Source organism: Macaca nemestrina, chromosome 18, assembly GCF_043159975.1.
Source record: "Macaca nemestrina isolate mMacNem1 chromosome 18, mMacNem.hap1, whole genome shotgun sequence".
Lineage (NCBI taxonomy): Eukaryota > Metazoa > Chordata > Mammalia > Primates > Cercopithecidae > Macaca > Macaca nemestrina.
In genome coordinates, this window is record NC_092142.1 from 18,868,912 (window position 1) to 18,895,139 (window position 26,228).

The window sequence follows — 26,228 nt, forward strand, 5'->3', positions numbered from 1 at the left end:
GAAGTGGGTTCAAAACCCTTGCTGGAGTAATTTGTTTATTTTTAATCAAGTCCTAAAAATTTAAGTATAGCATTGCTATGATCTGAATGTCTGTGCCCTCCCAAAATTCATATGTTGAAATCCTAGCCCCCAAGATGATGGTATTAGGAGGTGGAACCTTTGGGAGATTAGGTCATGAGGGCAGAGTCCTTATGAAGGGGATTAATACCCTTATAATAAAAGAAGCCCACCAGCCTGGCCAACATGGTAAAACCCCGTCTCTACTAAAAATAACAAAAAAAATTAGCCGGGTATGTGACACGTGCCTGTAGTCCTAGCTACCCAGGAGGTTGAGGGAGGAGAATCGCTTCAATGTGGGAGGCAGAAGCTGCAGTGAGCCAAGATTGCACTGCTACACTCCAGCCTGAGTGACAGAGTGAGACTCTGCCTCAAAACCAAAGTAATAATACAAATAAGTCCCGAGGAGCTCACTGTCCCCTTCCACCCCGTGAGGACTTGGGGAGAAGATGCCATTTGTGAGGAATGGGTCCTCACCAGACACCAAATCTACCTCGATCTTGGACTTCCCAGCCTCCAGAACTGTGAGAATTAAATTTCTGTTGTTTCAAGCTTCCCAGTTTATGGTATTTTGGTAGAGAAGCCCAAACAGACTGAGCCAAGCACACATGCAAAAACATGCACGTATCATAAGTTTGCTGGCTCAATGAATTTTCACAAGGTACGACCATGTAATCACTGTCCAGAATAGCAAATAGGAAATAACGACCCCACAGAACCCCCAGAACTGCCCCTCGCTGTCACACCTCAGCCTTTGGGGAGGTGCAGGTAGACACCATCCTGGCCTCTAACACCAAAATTGATTTTGCCTCGTTTTGAGCATCAGGTAAATGTTGGTCCATTGATTTTTGTGTTTTTTTGGTCCTATTTTTATTTTACATTTTATTATGGAAATTTAAACAGACTCGCTCCCTTGTACCCATAACTTATGAGACTCGCTCTCATAAGTTGAGAAATTATCAACTTATGACAAATCTTGTGTGATTTATATCATTACCGTGTCCCCCGACCCCTGGAATATTTTGAAGCAATCTCAGACATTGTATCATTTCATCTGTCAATATTTCAGCACATCTGTAAAAATGTAAGGATTCCATTGATTGATTGATTGACAAACAGGATCTCACTCTGTTGCCTGGACTGGAGTGCAGTGGTACGACCGTGACTCACTCCAGCCTCGACCTCCTGGGCTCAGGCAATCCTCCTGCCTCAGCCTCCTGAGTAGCGGGAATCACAGGTACATGCCAGCACACCTGGCTAAATTTACTTGTAGAGATGGGGTCTCGCTGTGTTGCCCAGGTTGGAGGGTTCCCTTCCTTAAACCAAATCTAAATACATTATTCTAAAGAAAAAAGTTGCTTTTTTTTTTTTTTGAGACAGAGTCTCACTCTGTTGCCCAGGCTGGAGTGCTGTGGCACGATTTCAGCTCACTGCAACCACTGGCTCCTGGGTTCAAGCAATTCTCCTGCCTCAGCCTCCTGAGTAGCTAGGACTACAGGCGTACACCACCACACCCAGCTAATTTTATGTATTTTCAATAGAGATGGGGTTTCTCCATGTTGGCCAGGCTGGTCTTGAACTCCTGACCTCAAGCAGTCCACCCTCGGCGTCCCAAAGTGCTGGGAGTACAGGCGTGAGCCACCTCACGCGGCTGAGTTACTAATTATTTAATATCATAAATACCAGTCAATATTCTGATTTCCCCAATTATCTGATTTTAAAAAAAAGTTTATTTGTTGAAATCTGGTTGAAAATAAGGCTTTTACATTGCAATAGGCATTTTAGGATACTTTTGATATGTAAGTTATCTTTCAAACTGTCTCCTTCTCTCCTTCCCCTTTCTTTTCCTGTAATTTATTTGTTGAAGAAATTGGGTCTTTTGCCCTGTAGAGTTTGCAAAGACTGCATTTTTCCCATTGTATCCTTGTGATGGTGTCTGACGTGCTCTTCTGCCTTTTGTAATTCTCATAAATCAGCAGTTAATTGTAGAGACTTAAAAGCCATTCTTAGCTTGTGGGCCTTGTAAAAACAGGCACTGGGCTGGATTGGGCTGCACTTGGCTGACTCCTGCTAAAGGTGGCAAAAGTGAGCAGTGAGCAGTTAGATCAGACGGCTTGCAAGGGTGAGCCTGCACTCTTCCACAGTGCTTCACTGTTCTCTCTGCAGGCACTTGAGGGAGGGCTTGGGACAGGCAGGCAGAAAGAGGCCGATTTGACCACCGCTCGGGGAAAGCAGGGACAATGTAAAGCCCCAGAACCTTTGAGAACAGCGTTTAGTCCTGACTAGGTGTGGGGCTGTGGTACTAGACTAGGTGATATGAGTGGGATTTCCTCCCTTCTGTTATTTTCAGCAGAATATTGAAAGCGATTTCCTGGAAGACGTGTGATGTATTCTGAATACGTTAGTCCTTTCTCCCAGGAACATGGTCAGCAATTGCCATACAGTGTCTAATGCAGGTTTGGTTCCTTTTCCCTGCTTAGAAACGAGAGGTGAATACCGTTTTGGCGGATGTCATCAAGCACATGACTCCAGATCGTGCATTTGAAGATTCCTACCCCCAGGTAACAGATTTGCATTTCTCATTTCAACATTGTTAGGAATTTTGTTCTGTTGAATTAAATAGGCATTCTGCATGGATCATGCTATAAAGGCAGATAATCCTGTGTTTGAATCGTAGCTCTGCCAAATCCTAGCCATGTACCATGTGCCCTGTTTTTTTTGTTTGTTTGTTTGTTTGTTTTGAGATGGAGTCTCACTTTGTCTCCCAGGCTGGAGTCCAGTGGCGCGATCTCAGCTACAAGCTCCGCCTCCTGGGTTCATACCATTCTCCTGCCTCAGCCTCCTGAGTAGCTGGTACTACAGGCACCCACCACCATGCCCAGCTAATTTTTTGTATTTTTAGTAGAGACGGGGTTTCCCCTTGTTAGCCAGGATGGTCTCGATCTCCTGACCTCATGATCTGCCCGCCTCGGCCTCCCAAAGTGCTGGGATTACAGGCGTGAGCCACCGCACGGGGCTGCTGTGTGCCCTTTGATCGGTTACTTAACCTTGTTGTGCCCCAGTTTTCTCACCTGTGAAGTGGGGATAGTAATAGTGCTACCTGAGAGTTACTGCGAGGATGAAGTGAAGCCCTCACACAGTGGCCTGCAGTGCTCAACAAGCGTTGTCATCATTGTTGTCACTAATAAGTAAATTGCAAGTATTTTTAGTTAAATCAACTTTTTTTTCCTTTTTTTTGAGACAGGGTCTTGCTCAGTCACCCAGGCTGGAGTGCAGTGATGTGATCACCGCTTAGCACAGCCTCGACTTCCTGGGCTTAAGCATAACTTCCTTATGTGGAAATAAATTTAAACTTATTGGAAAGTTAAAATAAATAATTTCTATTATTCTTTACCCAGATTCACTAACTGTTAACATTTCTTTTTTTTTTTTTTTTTTTGAGACACAGTCTTGCTCTGTTGCCCAGACTGGAGTGCAGTAGTGTGATCTTGGCTCATTGCAACCTCTGCTTCTTGGGTTTAAGTGATTCTCCTGCCTCAGCCTCCTGAGTAGCTGGGACTACAGGGGTGCGCCAGCACGCCTGGTTAATTTTTTTGTAATTTTAGCAGAGATGGGGTTTCACTGTGTTAGCCAGGATGGTCTCGATCTCCTGACTTCGTGATCCGCCCGCCTCAGCTTCCCAAAGTGCTGGGATTACAGGTGTGAGCCACCATGTCTGGCCAGCTGTTAGTATTTCACCACATATGCTTTATCATTCATGTATGTCCACACATATATACATGTATGTGTGTATGTTTTTTACAGAATTATTTGATAATAAGTTGCATACATTATGTCACATTTTGCTTCTAAAGAGTTCAGTGAGGCCAGGTGTGGTGGTTCATGCCTGTAATCCCAGCACTTTGGGAGGCCAAGGAGGGCAGATCACTTGAGTCCAGGAGTTCAAGACCAGCCTGGGCCATCTCTACAAAAAGTATAAAAATTAGCTGGGCCTGGTGGTGCATGCCTATAGTCCCAGCTACCTAGGATGCTACAGGGGAGGATCACCTGAGCCTTGGATGTGGAAGTTGCAGTGAGCACTCCAGCCTGGGTGAGAGAGAGACATGGTCTCAAAAAAAAAAAAAACAAAAAACACCCCACTAATGGGGGCATGTGAAAAGGGTATAAGAGCAGCTTGAAGGGGCTCTCACTTGCTCCCAATTTGAGGATCAAATGGAATTAGGACAGTAACGGATTATAGCCCATTGAATAAAATAGGAATCCAAGAGTCCATCCTTATGACGAATAGATAAATAGATGAGCGGATTGAGAAATGTGAAAGAAATGGTAGAATTGGAAAAATCACCATTTTGCAGCCATCACAGTAAAGACAAGAATTGTCTTCCTTTAGGTAAGAATTATCGGTGTCTGTTAAACCTGGGGGGAGAAGAGTTTTGCATGCATTGAGGAGGAGAGAGATTTTGATAGTTCAATGAGGAGCAGGATATTTGCATATCTCAAAAGGTCTTCCTACTGAGCAGGTATCAGTGCAATGGGGAAAATAGTGACTATACAGCACAGACACTGGACAGTCCAGTTAATGAGAGTTCATCTCACCAATGAGGAGCAAAAGGCCATCATGTGCCTGCAGATGTAGTACCCTAAGAAACACACAGCATCACCTGTATAGCATTTCAGTTGAGAATGCATGAGCTGAATTTAATCACAAGGGAATGTCACAAGTGCCCAGATTGAGAAGCATTCTATAATTCTTCAGAAATATCACGGTAGCCAGGCTCCATGGCTCACACCTATAATTCCAGACTTTGAGAGGCCGAGGCAGGAGGATTATTTGAGGCCAGGAGTTTGAGTCCAGTGTGGACAACATAGCAAGACCTTATCTCTACAAAAAATTTAAAAAATAAAGAAAGAAATTAGCCAGATGTGGTGGTGCATGCCTGTAGTTCCAGCTACTTAGGAGGCAGAGCTGGAAGGATTGTTTGAGTCCAGGAGTTGGAGGCTGCAGTGAGCTATGGTAGCACCATTGCACTCCAACCTCAGTGACAGAGTGAGATCCTGTCTCTGATTGAACTAAACTAAAAATAAAATAAATAAATGAAGTAAAATAAAATAAATAAAAAACCAAAAATCCCAGAAATATCATTGCCATAAATGACAAGGACAGACGGAAGAACTTGTGAATTAACACAGACTAAAGAGACGTGAAAATGGAATGCAGTGTGCAATCTCAGACTGGATCCTGCGTAGAAGATGGAAAATAGTAATGTCAGAAAAGACTAATTGAGACAATCAACAGATTGGATTAGATTTCAAATTAGATTAGATTTCATTATATCAGTGTTAACTTTCCCGATTTGATAACAGCAAGTGGAAATGTCAGAGAATATGATTTTTCTTAGGAAATAAAAAAGGAAGTGTTAAGGGGTAAGGGCATGATTCATACAATCTACTCTCATATAGTTCAGGGAAAAAATAGTATGTTTTACATAGAACCAGAAAGCATATTTGGCAAAATATTAAAAATTGATGGATTTGGGTAAAGAATATGTGGGAGTTCTCAGTACTATTCTTTCAGCTTTTCTGCAAGTCTGAAATTATTTCAAAATAAAAAGTTAAAGGCAGGTGAAGTGGCTCACACTTGTAATCCCATCACTTTGGGAAGCCGAGATGGGCAGATTGCTCGAGCCCAGGAGTTCAAGACCAGCCTGAGCAACATGGTGAAACCCTGTCGCTACTAAAAAAATACAAAAATTAGCTGATGGTGGCAAGCACCAGTGGTCCCAGCTACTCTGGAGGCTGCTGAGGCAGGAGGATTGCTTGAGCCCAGGAGGTCAAGGCTGCAGTGAGCTGAGATCATGCCATACTGCACTCCAGCCTGGGCAACAGAGAAAGACCCTGTCTCAAAAAATAATAATAATAAAACAAAAAGGTTTTAAAAAGTGGATGGGCTGTGTGTTTACAAATTCTATCATTAGATGGATGGATAAGTGAGGAGATAAAGTAAATTAAAATACTAGCTTCTGTAGAGTCTTAAGTGGTAAATAAATGGGTGTTTGTATAATTCTTTCAATATTCTTTATTTTTGAGCATTTTTACAATGAAATATTAAGGGAAAAAAACTCCTATCTTTTAAAATCACAGTTTATATGTAGCTGTGCTTAAGTGTTAACAAAAAATTTCTTGTTCTAAAGGGATTAGGTGCTTTGTGCTTCAGAAACTATTTTAACCAGACAGCATTGCAGTGTCTTACAATGGTATGCCTTGGAGCATTGTTTATGATGAAGTTTTGAAGTCCTTTATTAGTTTTTTGCTTGACTGACCTAGTCAGCTGCCTAATTATGGAATGGGCACATAACGTTCTTCATGTTCTGTTTTTAGAACATGAGAGATTTTCTTTGGAAATTATTGAAACAGCAGTTTTTTTAGTGTAAACAAATTGTCAGTACATTTTCTTGATAGCACCCAGAGGTAGGGAGTTCTATTGTATTTAGAAACAGCATCTCCCTGGCTCTCCTGGACCAAGACCCTGTCAACCTTTCGGTCTGGACTGTGCATCGCAGAGTGAGGGGCGGTAACCATCAGTATCTGGGCATTTTTGAGGCAGACCTCACAGACTGTGCCACCGTCCTTGGGTAATACCTTGGCCTTTAACTCTACCAGCGAACTCTGTCCAAATCCTCTCCAGTGAATAATCAAGAAAAAAAGGCCCTACGATGATGTAGAATAGGAACTGGCCAACTACAGCCCATAGGCTATATGTAACCTGCCACTCGTTTTTGTGAATAAAGTTTTATTGGCACAAATTCATTTAATGCACATTCATTTAATGTTGGCAATGGCTGCTTTTGCACTACAGTAGTGTTGAGTAGTTGTGGTGGAATGTAGGACATTTATAGAAAAAGTTTGCCCACTATTCAAGGAATAACAATAGCTGACATTAATGGAGAACTTTCTAAGGGCGGGCAGTGCAATCAGGACTTTCCACGAACCATTCCATTGAGTCCTTACTGCTTTGATCTCCAATTCACAGATGAGGAAGCTGAGACTGAGACTCAGTTACTTCCCCAGGACTAGAAAGTAGGATGTACAGAGTCATTGAGCAAACTCAGACTCAGACAGAGCCTACCCTAAGCCCAGTTCACCATTTGTTGAACAATCCAGGCTTACTTTATTGTAGTTATAATTGTAAATTATGAAAAGTGATTGCCTTTAAAAAAAAAAATTCAGGTTTTCATGAGAGAATGTGAACCAGAAATAAATTTTTAAACATTTAAGTTTTTAAAAATAAGATTTTTGTTTGTTTGTTTTACAGCTTCAGTTAATAATTAAGAAAGTTATTGCCCACTTCCATGACTTCTCAGTTCTTTTCTCAGTGGTAAGTAGCATTTCTTAATTATTTTTGGAGATTTGTACCTGGCTCAGAGGTTCTCATTGTCTCGGTAATGTTTTCATGATGCCCCAGGCCAAAAGAAATATTCAGCAGTTTCTTGTAGTTAGTTAGGTCTGATCAACTTAAGTATTATGTCCTAACAGCTTAAGCAGTATTTGAAAAAATAATGCACAAAAACTGAAAGAAAAATATTATTTCTGTTTCATTCCTTACTTATGGGATATGTGCTCTATTGGGCATTACACAACTTCTCAAACCTTCGAAACACTCTGGACAGCCTTCTCTTTGCTCTTCCACAGTGATTTTCACAGAGCACTTGCTTTTTAATCACATAGCCTAATGTTAAAACTATGAAACACATTGAGCTAGTAGTTGTTTCAGTGTCTGACAGTTGAGATTTACCATGTTTCCCTCAAAAATTTAAAATATCCTGCGATGTCTGTTCAAGTTTGCTCAGTGCCCTGGGCAAGTAGGAATCTAGGTTATCCTCTGTATAGTAACATTCTGTGTCTCTCCCTTCACTTCCCTCTTCCAGGTTCCATTTATGTATGCTCACGGGATTGTAAGAGTTTTTATTTTAATCATAGCAGCTAATATTTATTGGACATATACCACCCTCCAAGCACTGTTCTGGAGCTTTACAAGTATTGCCTCACATCAGTTTCACACCACGGCAGGGAAGTAGGAGTTATCACTACAGTACTGCTTTCTTATCCAGGAGGAATACGTTCCAAGACCGCCCAGGAGGTGCCCGAAATCGCAGATAGTGCTGAATCCTGTGTATACTATGTTTTATCCTATAAATACATACCTACGATAAAGTTTCGTTTATGAATTAGGCACACTAAGAGATTGACAACAATAGCTAAAATAGAACAATTATAACGATATGCCAGCATCGCTACTCTTGCACTTTGGGAGCATTATTAAGTAAAATAAGTGTTCTTTGAACACAAAAATGCTGTGATACCATGACAGTCAATCCAATGACCAAGTCAGCTACTAAGTGACTAACAAGCGGGTAGCGTCTACAATGTGGAGACACTAGACAAAGGGATGACTCACAGCCTGGGCGGGACAGAACAGTATAACGTGAGATTTCATTACACTACTCTGAGCAATGCTCAATTTCAAATGAATGAGGCTGGGCGTGGTGGCTCAGCGCTTTCAGAGGCCGAGGCAGGCAGATCACCTGAGATCAGGAGTTCCAGACCAGCCTGGCCAACATGGTGAAACCCTGTCTCCACTAAAAATACAAAAAATTAGCCAGGTGTGGTGGTGCATGCCTGTAGTCCCAGCTACTGGGGAGGCTGAGGTTGCAGTGAACCGAGATTGCACCAGTGCACTCGAGCCTAGGCAACAGAGCGAGACTCTGTCTCAAACAAATAAAATACTATAAAAATAAAAATGAATGAATTATTTCTAGAATTTTCTATTTAATATTTTCGGATGGCTGTTAACCGAGAGTAACTGAAACTCTGGAAAGCAAAACCACAGATAAGGGAGCAACTACCATATTCCCACTTTACAAATGAGAAAACTGATGCAGGAAGAAGTAGAGCAACTTGTTTACAGTTACACAGTCACCGAGGTTAGGATTCAGAGCCAGGCAGTCCAATTTCGAGGCCATCTCTGAACAGCTGTACTCTGACTCTTCTTCCATTGCTCATCAATATAATCATAAAAAGACTGAAGTCTGCCTTGCCCGGAGAAGCTTACGGTCATCAAAGGTTGCCGGGATGGCTCGCCAAAATGTTAACTGGTCCCAGCACCAATCCCTGGAATGCATATAAGTTGTTTTAACAGTAACAGCTTTTTATTTTGTTTGTTTGTTTGTTTGCTTGTTTATTTATTTTTGAGACAGAGTCTTGCTGGAGTGCCTAGGCTGGAGTGCAGCAGAGCGATCTCGGCTCACTGCAACCTCCGCCTTCCTGAGTTTAAGCAATTCTCCTGCCTCAGCCTTCCAAGTAGCTGGGACTACAGACATGCACCGGTACACCTGTCTAATTTTTGTATTTTTAGTAGAGACAGGGTTTCGCCATGTTGGCCAGGCTGGTCTTGAACTCCTGGCCTCAAGTGATCCACCCACCTCGGCCTCCCAAAGTGCTGGGATTACAGACATAAGCTACTGTGCCTGGCTCAGTAACAGCTTTTTACAAGCCCAGTCAGGTCCTCTCCCTGATTTCAGAGGAGTCCTCATCTGACCTGACTCAGAGAGATGAACCTCTGTTCTGCTTTTTTGACCTCCACATTAAAAGAGACCCACAGATTCCTTCCTTCCAGTAACTTGTGTCATTTGCATATAGAATGCTTGCTTTATTTATAGGAAAAATTTCTGCCGTTTCTGGACATGTTCCAAAAAGAGAGTGTGCGGGTGGAGGTTTGCAAGTGCATCATGGACGCCTTTATCAAGTGAGTGCCACGGCGTGCAGCGGAAGCCTTGATTCCCAGTGCCCTTGTGAAACCTGTTGCTAAAAAATCAGTTCTTGCACTTTGAGGCCAAGTGATGTGTACGTATTTCATACAGAAAACCACACTGGAAGGAAAGCCACATTAAAGGCAGCAGTCATGATAAAAGTTTGTAATTCGTGTTTAAGAAGACAGACTAGCAAGTGTTATCATGAGCCCTGCCAGCAGCTCCATTTTACTTTGATATGTTTTTAGAAGGAGGAGTCTTTTGATAAATTCCCTCAAGAGTCACATTTTTAAGGATACAAATCAGGGCATACATACTTATGAAGAAGGCACCGGTGCTAGAAAGGTTTTCATCTTCAGTGTTTAGTTATGTAGCTGACTAATTTGTGATCAGTTTTCAAATTTAGCTCTTTAACAGAAAAGAAAAAAAATCAAATTTAGTTCTTTTCATTTTTTGGATTAAATCTGTGTTTCCCGAAACTGTCCAACTGCTAGTGGTACATGAAATAATTTTAAGGTGGTGCATGGAAAAAAGGTGTTTTTGTTTTTGTTTTGAGACAAGGTCTCACTCTGTCATCCAGGCTGGAGTGCAGTGGCACAATTATAGTTCACTGCAGCCTCGAGCTTCTCACGCTCAGGTGATCCTCCTGCCTCAGCCTTCCAGGTAGCTGGGGCTACAGGTGTGTGCCACTACAACCCAGCTGATTTTTGTATTGTTTGTAGAGACAGGGTCTCTCTATGTTGCCCAAGCTGGTTTTCATCTCCTGGGCTCAAGCCATCCACCCACCTTAGCCTCCCAAAGTGCTGGGATTATAGGTGTGAGCCACCTTGCCTAGCTAGGGTTTTATTTTTATTTCATTATTTTTAAAATTTATTTTGAGGCAGGGCCCTACTCTGTCACCCAGGCTGGAGTGCAGTGGCACGATCTTGGCTGACTGCAACCTTCACCTCCTGGGTTCAAGCAATTCTCCTGCCTCAGCCTCCCAAGTAGCTGGGATTACAGGCACCCACCTCCATGCCTGGCTAATTTTTTTGTATTTTTAGTAGAGACAGGGTTTCGCCATGGTGGCCAGGCTGGTCTCGAACTCCTGACCTCAGGTGATCTGCCCACCTCGGCCTCCCAAAGTGCTAGGATTATAGGCATGAGCCAGCGCACCTGGCCTGTTTTTATTTTTAAAGTTACATATTTATTTTAAATGTATTAGGCAGTGTATAGTTTAATGTGATTTCATGTACAATATATTATTTTTTAGGACAAGGTTAAGTTAAAAAAGGCTACAGTTACTTTAAATATTAAGTATCTATAGATATGGTTCAGTTTGGAAAATTGAGTTTGATATTGCTCAAATGTTTTAAGCTTTTCTTGTCATCTTTCTAAAAGATTAATTCCTTCCTAAGGATTGATATTAATTCCTAATTAATTTGCTTGGAATAAATATACCTAATTTACTTACCTAAATATTTGTTATAAGTTTGCCCTTTTATATTTTTGAAAAACCAAATGAATAATTTTGCCTGGCAAAATTTGCCTGTTAAAAACACAGTGACAGACAGGTTGTGGGGAGCTTCAGAAGGTATGAGAAGCATAGTAAAAACAAACAAACAAACAAACAAAAAACAGGTTTGCCCTTAGCCCACCTGGTTTAGGAAAGGGAAGAGTTTTTCTGTGATTTTGCAGTTAGGAGAAGTTATCATGTGTGTAGAAGAGCAAACTTGTTATTTAAAGAATTCTGGGCCAGATGTGGTGGCTCATGCCTGTAATCCTAACACTTTGGGAGACTGAGGCAGGCCGATCACTTGAGGCCAGGAGTTCAAGAGCAGCCTGGCCAACATGGTGAAACCCTGTGTCTACCAAAAATACAAAAATTAGCCAGGTGTGGTGGCACACGCCTGTAGTCCCAGCTACTTGGGAGGCTGAGGCAGGAGGATCACTTGAACCCAGGAGGCAGAGGCTGCAGTGAGCTGAGGTCACACCACTGCACTCCAGCCTGGGTGACAGAGTGAGACTCCATCTCAAAAATTAAAAAAAGAATTCTGAGACAACCAGAACACGGCTCATTACTGGTAAACTGGGCTGGGTGAAATGCCAGCTGGATAATTTGCTGCTTTTCAAATGTGTACAGTGGATGAAAACTGAATCCACTCTTACAGTGCTGTCAGTGGACAAAACTTTGACTTTTACCTTTAAATGTCTCCTAGGCATCAACAAGAGCCCACCAAGGACCCGGTCATTTTGAATGCCCTTTTGCACGTTTGCAAGACCATGCATGACTCCGTGAAGTAAGCCATGCTTGCGGCTGAAATATAACATGAATTGGGTCTTAATGCCACCTAATAGAACATTAGGGAATGATTCTTTAAGCTGCCACTGTGAATAATATTACTTTATTGGGGGTATTCAAATTCTTGCTAACGAAGACATTCCAGTCTAGGAGAGGAAGGAGGCTGAGGGTAACCTTCTTGAGAAAGTGACGTGGCAGATGTGGTTAGAAAGGAATTTATGTTGTGGGTAAAAAGCTGGTTTCATTCAAGTGAACTCAAACTCCGTGTCTCTTGGAGATTTCTGAGAGCAGCAGATAGTATAATAATGAGCTCACTCATCCAGTAACATAGCCTTTTTATTTCATCTCTTTATTAGCCAATTATTTGAAATTCAAATGAAACTGCTCACATTTCTTAAATGAAGGACTTTATTTCCTCGGTATACTTGAGGCTGAGGCCTATCCACAGGCGTTACCTTTCAGTCAAAGGCTGAATAGTCACTGCTTTGCTTTCTGGTTTTTGTTTGTTTATTTTTAAAATATGTTTTCATTTGACTATGCTTAGGGCAATTCCTGCTTGTTTGTGGCTGAAATTTTAGTCCCCAAAGAATTTTTAAACACAGCAGCTTGATTTACTGGAAAATGTTACAAGAATGGAGAAAATTGTTTTGGAACTTAACCATCAACAAGACGAATTGTATTTCTTCTTTGTTTTCTCTGCATTTTAGAATCTTCTATGATTTTTTGTGCTTTCAAATTCATGGGTAGTTATGAAAATCAAAGTGTCGAGGCATTTCATAAAAATGGAGCCGGTAGACTTTAGTTGGACAAAAATAGAAATAAAGACACAAAAGGCATCCAGACAGGCACTTAGATTCGTGAGATATCGGGTTTTGGCTTAAGTAAAATAGAAGGTTGATTTCTGTCTTGTTAAAATTGTGCATAGTAGACAGACCAGAAGGTAGGGGTAGGGCAGCTCTTCTTTCAAACATCATCCAGGGACTCAGGTTATTTCTGTCTTATTGTTCTCCCAATCTATCTGGGGTGTTGTCCTTGTCTTCTTCCTGGAAGCTGACGTACCTAAACCATGTCCACATTCTGGCCTGTGGGCAATGGGGAACAGCAGCTTTCTTTTGGGGACAAAGCTGGGAAGGCTCACACGTCACTTGTGTTCACATCGCATTGTTCAGAAGTGTCCCATAGCCACCCCTAACTGGGAAGGAGGCTAGGGAATGTTGTTCTAAGAACAAAGTGGGGCTGGGTGTGGTGTCTTATACCTGTGATCCCAGCACTTTAAGAGACCAAGATGAGTGGATCACCTGAGGTCAGGAGTTTGAGATCAGCCTGGCCAACATGGTGAAACCCCATCTCTACTAAAAAATAATAATAATAATAATACAAAAAATTAGCCAGGCTTAGTGGCACATGCCTGTAATCCCAGCTACTTGGGAGGCTGAGGCAGGAGAATCACTTGAACCTGGGAGGCACAGGTTGCCATGATCCAAGATCACGACATTGCACTCTAGCCTGGGCCACAAGAGCGAAACTCCATCTCAAAACAAAAACAAATAAAGAACAAAGTGGACGTTTGTATTGAAGGACAATGGGCAATCTTTGCCAAAACGTTTTCTCCAAGAACAAACCGACAAGCAAAAACCTTGACTCCTGTTTTCTCTACGCTCTTAAAATTTTTAAAAAATAAATTTGGGGAACTATTGGTAGGCCTTCACAAGTATAATCAAAACTATAACGATTTGACTTTTTCTTCCTTATATTCGTGTTAAATTTTCTATTAAATAGAAGCAACTGAGACCTGAGATTTACTTTACAATGTATCAAAAAAATAAGACGGATTGATGGATGGAGAGGGGAGTGGATAATTATGTGTAAAATAAAACGGTGATGGCAGGATTTCGGTGGTGGGTGGTATGCGTATTTACTGGAAAATTCTTTCAACTTTGCTGTACATTGGAAATATTTCTGTTTCCTTTTTGGGGAGAATGGGGTCTCGTCATGTTGCCCAGGCTGGTCTCCAACTCTCCAACTCCTAGGCTCAAACGAACCTGCTACCTCTGCCTTCCTAAGTGCTGGGATTACAGGTGTGAACCAGCACACCCTGCTGGTGGAAATTCAACATAAATTCCATTTATTTTTTAAATAAAACATTCAGTGAAATTTCCCTGAAGTACAGAACTTGACATTAGACCTTGCTGCCCAAGTTCCAAATAAGTGAAAGTTACCTTTTCTTTTCTTGTTAATAAATATATCTTGAGAACAGCATCTTTGAGGGAGATGAGAAACATATTTAAATTATGTTAATTGTGATTATGTATTTTTATCAAAGGAAAAATAAACGGAGTTTTTTATATCTAGAAAATGCAAAATGTTCTTACCCGTTAAATTACTTACCCCTTGTGTATTTTTTTCTTTAGAAACTTTCATCTGTTACCTCCGTGTTAATTATGTACAATTATTGATTTTAGTGCACTCACTCTTGAGGATGAAAAAAGGATGCTGTCATATTTGATTAATGGATTTATAAAAATGGTAAGTCTTAGGGAAGAAGTTTCAGTGCACTTGGAAGTGTGATGTAATTGTTTATCCTTATTCTGGCGAAAGCAGTTAACATTATGTTCTCTGGTGCTTTTCATTCTTAGTGAGATAAGATGAAATTAGAAAACATCTTACATTAGCCAGAACTCCCCTGGGGGCAAAGAGAGCCAAGACAAACTGGCTTAGGAGGAAAAAGGTGGGGGGGCGTGGTGGGTGATGGGAGGAGGGATTTCTTGGCTCATGGGACAAAAAGTCCAGTGGGCTGGAACTCTCCAAAGCAGCAGCCGGGCTCAGGGTCTCCCGGATGTCATCAGGACCTGCCTTCCCTGTCTGTCTTTAGCCCCGGACTCTGCCCCGTTGGCCCCCAGCTCAGCTGGGCTTGCTCCACCACAGTTCCAGGTTTCCAGTCCCCCAGCTCTGCAGCCCGGCAGGCGGGGCTCCAACGAAGTCCTGGGATTGAGTCTCTTTGGATTAACACGGGTCGTGGCCCCAGGCACACCTGGGTGACCTGAGTCAAGAGGGCCTAGAGTGGAAAGAAGGTGTGCCCTGAAGCAGCTGATGCAAATCATCTGATGGCGATGGAAACTATGCCGGGCAGGCAAAACGCCAGATAGCCACTCCCCATCTGTTTTACTTACCTACTGCTGAGTAATAGCTCATCCCAAAACTTGGTGGTTTTAAATAACAGGGCTTTTTTTTTTTTTTTTTTTTTTTTTGGGGGGGGGTGGGTTCGAGACGAGGGTCTTGGTATGTTGCCCAGGCTGGTTTCCAACTCCTGGCTTCAAACAATCCTCCAGCCTCGGCCTCCTAAAGTGCGGGGATTATAGGCCTGAGCCACTGCGCCCAGCATCAGTTTTTTATTTTTTCTTAAACCGTGGATCAGCTCGGTAACCAGGCTGCTGCAGGCAGTGTGGTGTGGCACTGGTGTGGCACGATTCGGCTGGAGGAGCCACAGTGGCCATGTTCCCTTCTCCAGGGCTTTGGTGCTGGATATGGGCTGCGGCCATCTTGGTTTTCTTCCATGTCCTCTCTTTCTCTCCACTGTTCTCAGTCAGTGGTTTCAACTGAGCTTTCTTGCTTGGTGTTGCCTTCTATGAAGGCACAGACAGAAGCAGCGAGGCATTTTAAGGCCAAGTCTTAGAAATCACACAGTGAGGACGGGCGCGGTGGCTCATTCCTGTAATCCCAGCACTTTGGGAGACTGAGGCAGGTGGATCACCTGTGGTCAGGAGGTCAAGACCAGCCTGACCAACATGGTGAGACCCTGTCTCTGCTAAAAATACAAAATTAGCCAGGTGTGGTGGTACATGCCTGTAATCCCAGCTACTCGGGAGACTGAGGCAGGAGAATTGCTTGAACCCGGGAGGCAGAGGTTGCGGCGAGCCAAGACCATGCCACTGCACACTCCAGCCTGGGCAACAAGAGCAAAATTCCGTCTCGGAAATAAAAAAAAAAAAAAAAAAAGAAATCACACAGTAAACCCTGGCCACATTCTACTGCAATCTGTGGGTCAAAGCAAGTCACAGGGCCAGTCTGGAGGGGAAGAGCCTCTGCGTTTTGATGCGGGTAGTCCACAGAGACATTGCAGAGGGGCAAGCAGAGGTGGAGGGATTCCTGCAGCCTCCTTTGGGAACATCCCACCATTATACTATCCCAGCCTGAACAGTCTTCGCCTTCATTGTGGGTGCCAAAACACCAACTGCTGCCAATATCTTCTATTTTAGTAGAAAAGTCAGGACCAAAGCTGACAGAGACGAAAATGACGAGATCACTTTGAAAATAACCTTGAAATTCTGACTTGTTCAATAATGCGGGTTGATTGGTCCACCTGACTCTGTGGGTGAAATATCAATTTTGATGAAAATTCAGGATTAGCCTTTCAATTCCTGTGTTAGAAAACCGACCTATGGATTTTCCCAGGTCACTCTCCGTTGTCCTTGCTTTTTGTACTCATCATGTGGTATTTATCTTTTTACGGCATTGTCTGAAAGTTGCCGAGTTATTATGGAAAAGAATATAAGGAAATCAGATATGAAACATGATAGCTGTAATGGAAATGACGATATTAAACCTCATCTGGACAAAAATGATTGATGTACAGTAAAGTTTTTCTTACTAACCAGCTGTTCATAAATTTGAAGAAATAGGAGACGAGGTGATGGTTTAATGGTGGAGAAACTTCCATCTATGGCTTCTGTAGCCACCAGTGAGCTGCCGAGGTTGGCTCTTCATCAGGAAGCAGAAAGGTGTGACCGTTATGATGGCAAACCTTCTGACAAATGGCCCCCAATAACCACATTTATGTTCTGTGAAAAGGCCACAGCTGACAAACAATATCCCATTATTCCCTTTCCAGTGGTTTCCTTCGGAGCCTGGGAAATTCTATTTACACTCTGAGCTTCTGCTTTATACCCCCTGACTTCTTCTGTTCTAGTCCAGTGCCCATGTCATAAAGATGAGGTGGCAATAATAATATTTCAGTCATACCATGTGCTTGTGTTCCCTCTAAAAATACCACTGTCCCCTTCAGCATCTTTCTCCTTGATTCTAGGTTTCCTTTGGCCGTGATTTTGAACAACAGCTGAGTTTTTATGTTGAGTCCAGGTCAATGTTTTGCAATCTGGAGCCTGTTCTTGTGCAGCTGATTCATGTAAGTATCTTCATTCATTACTTTCTTCTCTCAATACATATTTATTGATCATCTACATCCCAATCATTTATTTTTATTTTATTTTATTAGAGACAGGGTCTCACTCTGTCACCCAGGCTAGAGTGCAGTGGCACAATCATAGCTCACTGTAGCCTTGAACTCCTGGGCTCAAGCAATCCTCCTGTCTCAGCCTCCTAAGTAGCTGGGACTACCAGCTCAAGCCACCATGCCCGGCTATTTTAAATATTGGTTTTTTTGTTTTTTGTTTTTCTGTTTTTTGAGAGATGAGGTCTCACTGTGTTGCCCAGGCTGGTCTCAAATTCCTCACATCTAGCAATCCTCCTGCCTTGGCCTCCCAAAATGCTGGGATTATAGGCATGAACCACTGTACCCAGCCTTAATATGGGATTCTTCTGGTCCTGTTTTGTTACTGTTCTCTATGGTGTGAAAGGTGCTTTCTCAAAGGTTAATAAACTTACAACTTTGGTTTTATTGATCTGTTTTTCTGTGAGATTTGCATTTTCTCATTTCTGCATGCCAGCAACAGAGTTAAGTGATTTACAGAAATCTAACCAGAAGGAGCCCTTTCTTACCTAACAAGAGGTTCCCAACTTTCTTGGATCGTGGCATCTCTCAGTAACTTTTTATGGTGCTCTCAGACCAAAAGAATTAATAACAGCCCTGTTTATTAAGAAGTTAGGTTTAGGCTGGATGTGATGGCTCACACCTGTAATCCTAGCACTTTGGGAGTCTGAGGCTGGCAGATCACTTGAGGTCAGGAGTTTGAGACCAGCCTGGCCAATATGGTGAAACCCTGTCTCTACTAAAAATACCAAAATTAGCCAGGCATGGTGGCAGGCACCTGTTGTCCCAGCTACTTGGGAGGCTGGGGCAGAAGAATCACTTGAATCTGGGAGGTGGAGGTTGCAGTGAGCAGAGATCATGATACTGCACTCTATACTCTAGCCTAGGCAACAAAGAGAGACTTCATCTCAAAAAAAAAAAAAAAAAGAAGTTAGGTTCAGACAACTTAAGTATTTATGCTCTTACAACTTGATAGCCATTTGAAGAAAATATATATATAAATTGAAAGAAAAATAATACCTTTTTTTCTTTTCTTTTTTGAGACGGAGTTTTTGCTCTGTTGCCCAGGCTAGAGTGCAATGGCACGATTTTGGCTCATTGCAACCTCCACGTCCTGGGTTCAAGTGATTCTCTTGCCTCAGCCTCCCGAGTAGCTGTAATTACAGGTGCCTGCCACCATGGCCGGCTAATTTTTTGTATTTTTTAGTAGAGATGAGATTTCACCATCTTGGCCAGGCTGGTCTTGAACTCCTGACCTAAGGTAATCCACCTGCTTCGGCGTCCCAAAGTCCTAGGATTAGGACATGAACCACCAAGCCTGGCCTATTTTTTTCTTAGCCATAATTAGTAATGATGGGTGTGTACTTATGAGGCATATCTTGTTTATTTCTTGTTTTACATTCACTTTTTTTACATTTATTTTTGCATAGCAATTAAACTTGCTTTTGATCACAGTAGCCACAAAAAACAAGTTTTACGAATATATGATGTGGCTATAAGGGATATAAAGCAATCCATCATCAAATCAGCCTTGCACCAGTGCTTTGCAAAGTGGCAACAAACAGGCTGGGCGTGGTGGCTCAAGCCTGTAATCCCAGCACTTTGGGAGGCCGAGACGGGCGGATCACAAGGTCAGGAGATCGAGACCATCCTGTCTAACCTGGTGAAACCCTGTCTCTACTAAAAAATACAAAAAACTAGCCGGGCGAGGTGGCGGGCGCCTGTAGTCCCAGCTACTCGGGAGGCTGAGGCAGGAGAATGGTGTGAACCCGAAAGGCGGAGCTTGCAGTGAGCTGAGATCCGGCCACTGCACTCCAGCCTGGGCGACAGAGCAAGACTCCGTCTCAAAAAAAAAAAAAAAAACAAAGTGGCAACAAACAAATATTGCTGTGTTACCCTAAAAAACTGTGACACCCCTGTGAATTTACTGCCTTTGCTGCAGCACCCCAGGGTGCCATGGTGCACAGTTTGGGAACCGCAGGTCCACACTTTTTATATCTGTGGAAGGGTTCCCTAAAGCTCTTTCATTATTTCATGTCTATTCAAGGAGAATAACTTTCATATGTATTTATTTGCTGGTTAGCAAGTTATTTAGCACAACTAAACTTAAGACCTAAATCTAGAAACTTTATCTGGAAAACAGGGAAGGTAATAGTATCCACCCTGGGATTATGCAGCTTAAGCGAACCAATGAATGTATAGCTCTTAAATAGTACTTGGAACACTATTAGTGATGATGTGGCTACTATCATTATTGTTCTTATTGTTGGTATTGTATAGCTGAATGGTGTGGTCTGATTATCTAAATGGTATGCTTTGGAGGTGTCTCTTAAGATCTCTACATTCTTAAACTTTGGTGTGGTAGGATTTCTGGAAATGGAGCAAGTGAGTCCCAGCTATTCATTAAGCCAGAAAATGGTCACTTCTAATGCTGATCAAAAGGCATGACTAACGTAGCAAACACTGTCTTTTGTTCTACCCTCTTGGAGCTGTTTGCTCAAGCCATGATTGGATCAGGCCTGATGACCCCTTTGGCATTTCAAGGTTTGGTGTTAACCAGTCTTGGTCCTAGAAGGCTTGTTCTCATTGACCTGTATGTAGTTAATGTTCAAATTTCTATGGAAAACATTCATCCGAATCAGCCATCACTTCATTACCATTTCTGTTTTATTAACACATTCAGAGTGTGAACCGGTTGGCAATGGAGACAAGAAAACTAATGAAAGGAAATCATTCCAGAAAGACGGCTGCATTTGTCCGGGTATGTTCTCAAGATAAGGACTGTCAGACTTCGAACTCCAGTGGGCTGTTTAGCTTGCGGGTTACTAAATTACTCTTCCCAGAAAAAGATGAATATGTCATGATAAGAATGGTTTAGTATTGATTTTTCAGATTAATTTTTCCCTGTATCTATGGGATGATCTATTTTCTAATGTTTTCAAGAGAAATGGTTAAATGAGTCTGAATTTTAATATGTGTTGTGGGGAAGGTGAATGAGCGATGGATCTGCATTTTTATGTGCCAGCTGAATTAGCTTTCATTTTCTCATATACTAATATAACACATATTTTATAAAATATAAAAGTTTCTAATATAAAAATATATATAATAATATTGTTCTTATAACTGAAAGACCTTTTTTCCTCTAGATAAAAATGATGCCCAACTTTGTTTTTGTTTTTTTTGAGACGGAATCTTGCTCTTTTGCCCAGGATGGAGTGTAGTGATGCGACCTCAGCTCACTGCAACCTCCGCCTCCCAAGTTCAAGTGATTCTCCTACTTCAGCCTCCCGAGTAGCTGGGATTACAGGCACATGCCACCATGCCCGGCTAATATTTTTGTATTTTTAGTAGAGATGGGGGTTTCACCATGTTGGCCGGGCTGGTTTCAAACTCCTGTCCTCAAGTTATCTGCCCGCCTTGGCCTCCCAAAGTGCTGGGATTACAGGTGTGAGCCACCGCACCCAGCCTGATGTTAAACTTTGAAAAATCATTTTCAGCTTCTTGAAGCTGAAAATTTTATCAGATGTGATGCTTCTCAAAATTTATTTATCTATTCATTCATGTATTTATTTTTGGAGACAGGGTCTTACTCTGTCACCCAGGCAGGAGTGCAGTGGTACCATCATAGCTCACTATAACCACCATGCCTAGATAATTTTTTTGTTTTTTTGTAGAGATGGGGAGTCTCACTAGGTTGCCCAGGCTGGTCTTAAACTCCTGGCCTCAAATGATCCTCCTGCCTCAGCCTCCCAAAGTGTTGGGATGACAGGTGTGAGCCACTGCACCCAGCCCTGCTCAAAATTTTAAGAAAGAAATGTATGTCTGTGTTTTTTCATGAAAAAATGCTCATCATCACTCATCATCAGAGAAATGCAAATCAAAACCACAATGAGACACCATCTCACACCAGTTAGAATGGCAATCATTGAAAAGGAAACAACAGGTGCTGGAGAGGATGTGAAGAAATAAGAACACTTTTACACTGTTGGTGGGACTGTAAACTAGTTCAACCATTGTGGAAAACAGTGTGGCAATTCCTCAAGGATCTAGAACTAGAAATACCATTTGACCCAGCCATCCCATTACTGGGTATATACCCAAAGGATTATAAGTCATGCTGCTATAAAGACACATGCACACGTATGTTTATTGCGGCACTATTCACAATAGCAAAGACTTGGAATCAACCCAAATGTCCATCAGTGACAGATTGGATTAAGAAAATATGGCACATATACACCATGGAATACTATGAAGCCATAAAAAAGGATGAGTTGGTGTCCTTTGTAGGTACATGGATGCAGCTGGAAACCATCATTCTCAGCAAACTGTCGCAAGAACAGAAAACCAAACACCGCATGTTCTCACTCATAGGTGGGAATTGAACAATAAGATCACTTGCACACAGGAAGGGGAACCTCACACACCAGGACCTATTGTGGGGAGGGGGAAGAGGGCAGTGATAGCATTAGGAGATACACCTAATGTAAATGACAAGTTAATGGGGGCAGCACACCAATGTGGCACATGTATACATATGTAACAAACCTACATGTTGTGCACATGTACCCTAGAACTTAAAGTATAATAAAAAATAAAAAGTATCAGTAAAAAATAAATAAATAAATAAATAAATAAATATATGTCTGTGTTTTTAAACACGAAATTATATTGAAAAGATTACGGTAAAAAATAAGCATCCTGGCTCTGCCCTTTGTCACGTTGCTTGTCTTTCCTCAGCTAGCCACCTCAAACTCTTTAGCAACTACTTCTAATTATCTCCATATTTTTAAGTAATTGGTTTAAACAGCTATTTCTCAGTTTATCAATGTTAGGTGCTACGTATTTACTTTCCATGATGATGGGTGAGGATTTATTTTTCCTGCATTATCACTCACTCTCCTCATATCCCCATCCTCCTTGAGGGTCATCAGACAGAGCAGAGTTGTACAAGAGGGGAAAATTGGGACTCAGAATGGGGAGATTCACTGTTGTAAGTTTCTTTACTTGGAAATACATGAGGGATGAAAACGGGAGTATGATTCTGCCACCGTGGCATTGCCAGCGTTAATGTTTCTCCCCTTCTCCTAGGCCTGTGTTGCCTACTGCTTCATCACCATCCCCTCCCTGGCAGGCATCTTCACACGTCTCAATCTCTACCTGCATTCTGGTCAGGTGGCCTTGGCCAACCAGTGCCTCTCCCAAGGTAAGTCCATCGTTCTGTCATCTCGGGCAGTCCCTTGCTGCTTAGGAAAACTGACTGAGGTGTGTGCATATGTGTGTGGAGAGAGACAAAGATTTCTTTTTTTAGAGACAGAGTCTCGCTCTGTCACCCAGGCTGGAGTGTAGTAGTGCAATCATAGTTCCCTGTAACCTCAAACTCCTGGGCTCAAGCAGTCCTCCCGAGTAGCTAGGACTGCAGGCGCACACCACCACACACAGCTAATGTTTTTATTTTTATTTTTTATAGAGATGGAATTTCACTTTGTTGCCTGGGCTTGTCTTGAACTCCTGGGCTCAAATGTTCCTCCCGCCTCCCACCTGGGCTCAAGTGAGCCTCCCAAAGTGCTGGGGTTACAGACGTGAACCACTGCGCTCGACCAAGAGAGATTCCTTTAAGGGGGAAAGAAAAAAAAAAGAATAGTAAGTGATGAGTTTTAAATTTGTTTCTCTGCTAGGAAGCACATTGGACACATGCATTTATAGAGTCAGATCATAGAGCACAGATGTCTTCCTGTAAGAACCTTCTTAAATCTGCCTAGAACAGATCAGGTCGTGCGGCTCAGACGTCCTGAGCTCGGCACACCTGGGGAATGTGAGACATGAGGACTGCTTCACAGTGGCAGATTCATGTTTGTTTGTTGTTGTTGATGTTTGTGTGTTTGAAACCCCAGAGACACACAAGTACCATCTAATCTGTGGTAGAACAAATACCCTACAGTTTGCTGTTACAGATAAAATTTCTGCCCAAGACTGATCTTTCCATACTAGATGGCACCAAAGCCATCCATTAGGCAAGGATGCTTAGGATCGTTTATTTGGGAGAAGGTGATCTCAGTGCTATCAGAAGGGTGATGTGAGATGAGACAGGGAAGGAAAGGCAGCCAGAAAAACAGGCACCATCGAACAGGTCATTCCTGTGGGCAGCCGAAGCTCATTCCTATCTGGGCGGTGTTGTCAGACACAGCCAGTGGTTCTCCACCTGAAGGGCAAGGAAGACAGGTGATTTTCCCTTTATTCTCATCTGTCATTGACAGAGCGCTGCTTCTGAGATATTAACCCCCTGGCATTCTGGCCTGCTCCATACTTGAGCCAAGAGAAGGCACTCAGGTGGAAAGCCCCAGTGTTTGCTGCAGGACACCCTGGTTACCTGCTGCAACAGTGTACACCAAGGGCATGCAGGCAGGTCAGCAGCACGGTACCCACCCTGCAGGCCATAACACAGAGGGTAAAAGAAATCTTTACATGACATTTATGAAGCATTTGTGATGTGGCAAGCCCTTTGCACATGTTATCTCATTTCATCCTCCCAGCAGCCACATGGGGCCGGTGCTGTGGTTGGTCCCTCATTACCCAGGTGAGTAAACTGAGGCAGAGAGTGGCCAGCTAACTTGCTTGGGGTCGGTCCACTCCTGAGTCACTGAGCCAGCTCTCAGCCCCTGATCTGTCTGGCTCAAGCCATGCCTCTTCACCACTGCATTGACTGGGAAGCCTAAAGGAATACTGGGGCACTTCCATAGCACCATAGGAGGTGGACTGAGGTGTTCAGTGGTGGTTCTTTTCCTGACACAACTGCACAGATTATGCCAAGGCTGGCGCCTCACCACTTGTTGCCATTGTCTTGGTAGGGCATTCTGGGCCAGTTGGAGAGTGGTCACTCCTCCATTCTTTGAACCACTGCCATGGAAGTTCTGGGGACCATCTGTGTCTTGATTCAACTGGAGCAACTCTGAGCAGTGAAGTCTTCATACATGGTTGCTGCCCAGGAACCTTTAAAACTCTGCTTGGTTTTGCTTTTAACTCCTGGGGGACTTCAGTAGCTTCTGAGTGCAGCTGAACACTTGCCTCTTGAGTTCCCCTGTGAGCTGGTGCCTGCCCACCTCCATCCTCAACCGCCTGCATCCTCATCTCCCATTTGCTGTAGCCACACAGGCCTGCTTTTGTTCTTTGAACATGCTCAGTGGTCTCCCAGTGCAGAGCCTTTGTGGCTTTGTTCTCTCTTTCTACAATGATCTTTCCCCAGATAGTTGTAATTTTTTTAATGACAAGGCAGATGATGAGAACAAGCCACAGCTCCTTATGGAGGCCTCTGCTGGCCACTCTAGCTAGAGTCGCCGCCCCGCCCCACTCTGTCACCTCTGCATCATCATCCTCATCATCATCGTTGCACATTCCACTATCCGATGCTCGCTTACTCTGTTTGTTTACTTGCTTATTGTCTGTGATACCCCCTCTCCCCCCTAGGACAGGCACGTGTCTTCATTGTGTGTAGGTCAACATGGAACTTTCTCCTACTGCTTGCTTTGGTAAGAATGATGGGTTATCGGGAGGCTGAGGCACAACAGTCGCTTGAACCTGGGAGGTGGAGGTTGTAGTGAGCCGAGATTGCACCACCTGAGCAACAGAGTAAGACTGTCTCGAAAAAAAAAAAAGAAAGAAACAAAAATTAACAGTCACCACCAAAAACCTAGTGATGCACAGGATGAAAATTAGAAGACTGTTGGATATTAGAAATTTTAAATCTGCTTCTAAATGGGTTCCTTCTTTAAAAGCTCAGGAATGGTGGACCTAGGTAGGCATACCTGAGTTGGTTTTACCTGCAATAATAGGAACAAATTGTGAGCTGCAGATACCAAAGCTCTGACACACTTACCAGAACTGCAGGTGGAGGCTTTGGAGGCCTAGATCTTTCTTCTTCCACTGTTATAAAATCAGGACCATGGATTTGAATGTTGTGGATCTCGGGAAATTTATGGTTAGATCCCATATAGGGCTTCATTGTAATTTTTTTTGAGAAAGCAAAACAAAAATTCTCTACCTAGATAAAGGTATCCCCCTTATCAAAGATTTGGTGCTCCCAAGAAGTGTTGAAGGAGAGCTGTGAGTAATTTCTCCCTGTTGTACTTCCTATAACATCCTCCGCCCCCACCGAGGGACAGTTGGTGTAAGAACAGCCCCATACACTGTGCATGGATAAAGACAGCACCCTCCGTGTCAGGACTCTGGGCTCCTCGTCTGCCTCCTCTGTCACTTTCAGCTATTGCAGGAGAGCGGGAATGTGGAGTCCGCTTCATGTTTAATAATTTATCGATGATTTTTACTCAAGTCTCTAAATGCTATGGCGCTAAACCTTAAAAGCCTATTATTTTTCTCCTGAAAGCCACAGGCAGCAATTGCTGGCCAAAATAAATAATGCATTCAATTACTGAGAATGAGAAGGCTAAATATAAATTAAATGAAGCTCATGGAAATGCGCTGCTTTTGTTTGCCTCCCTAAACACCTCCCCTTGCAGCTGGTTATAAAGTGTCCCCGTCCCTCCAGTTCTTTTTCTTGCCTCCCTTAATCTGGCCTTGGTTGTATCTTCTTTAGCAGGCTGTGGCTTTCCCAAGGCTGGGTCCATCCCGACAAGTAAACTCCTGTTGAACTCTCAGGCAGGCTGGTGCAGGAAGCTGATGAAGGGTTGTTGCAGGGGAGGCCTGGTTCTGTTTTTTATACACACTAGTGCCGCACATAGACTGGATTGTGCAGGGATTTGGTGCATATGCTCATGCCCACCACCCCAGAGTATGTAGGAGAAATGAAGGACTTGCAAGC

The 26,228-nt window shown here is 42.9% G+C and overlaps 1 protein-coding gene across 2 annotated transcripts in view; it reads left to right on the forward strand.

The window, feature by feature from the left end:
- Nucleotides 1-26,228, forward strand: part of VPS35L (VPS35 endosomal protein sorting factor like) — a 148,249-nt gene that overhangs the window by 75,442 nt on the left and 46,579 nt on the right. For both annotated transcript variants that reach the window (XM_011747083.3, XM_071084199.1), the window contains exons 19-26: nucleotides 2,538-2,618; nucleotides 7,370-7,432; nucleotides 9,774-9,859; nucleotides 12,062-12,142; nucleotides 14,607-14,670; nucleotides 17,228-17,326; nucleotides 20,094-20,171; nucleotides 22,505-22,619. In XM_011747083.3, coding sequence (XP_011745385.2) covers nucleotides 2,538-2,618; nucleotides 7,370-7,432; nucleotides 9,774-9,859; nucleotides 12,062-12,142; nucleotides 14,607-14,670; nucleotides 17,228-17,326; nucleotides 20,094-20,171; nucleotides 22,505-22,619 — 667 coding nt within the window. The remainder of the gene's footprint in view (nucleotides 1-2,537; nucleotides 2,619-7,369; nucleotides 7,433-9,773; nucleotides 9,860-12,061; nucleotides 12,143-14,606; nucleotides 14,671-17,227; nucleotides 17,327-20,093; nucleotides 20,172-22,504; nucleotides 22,620-26,228) is intronic.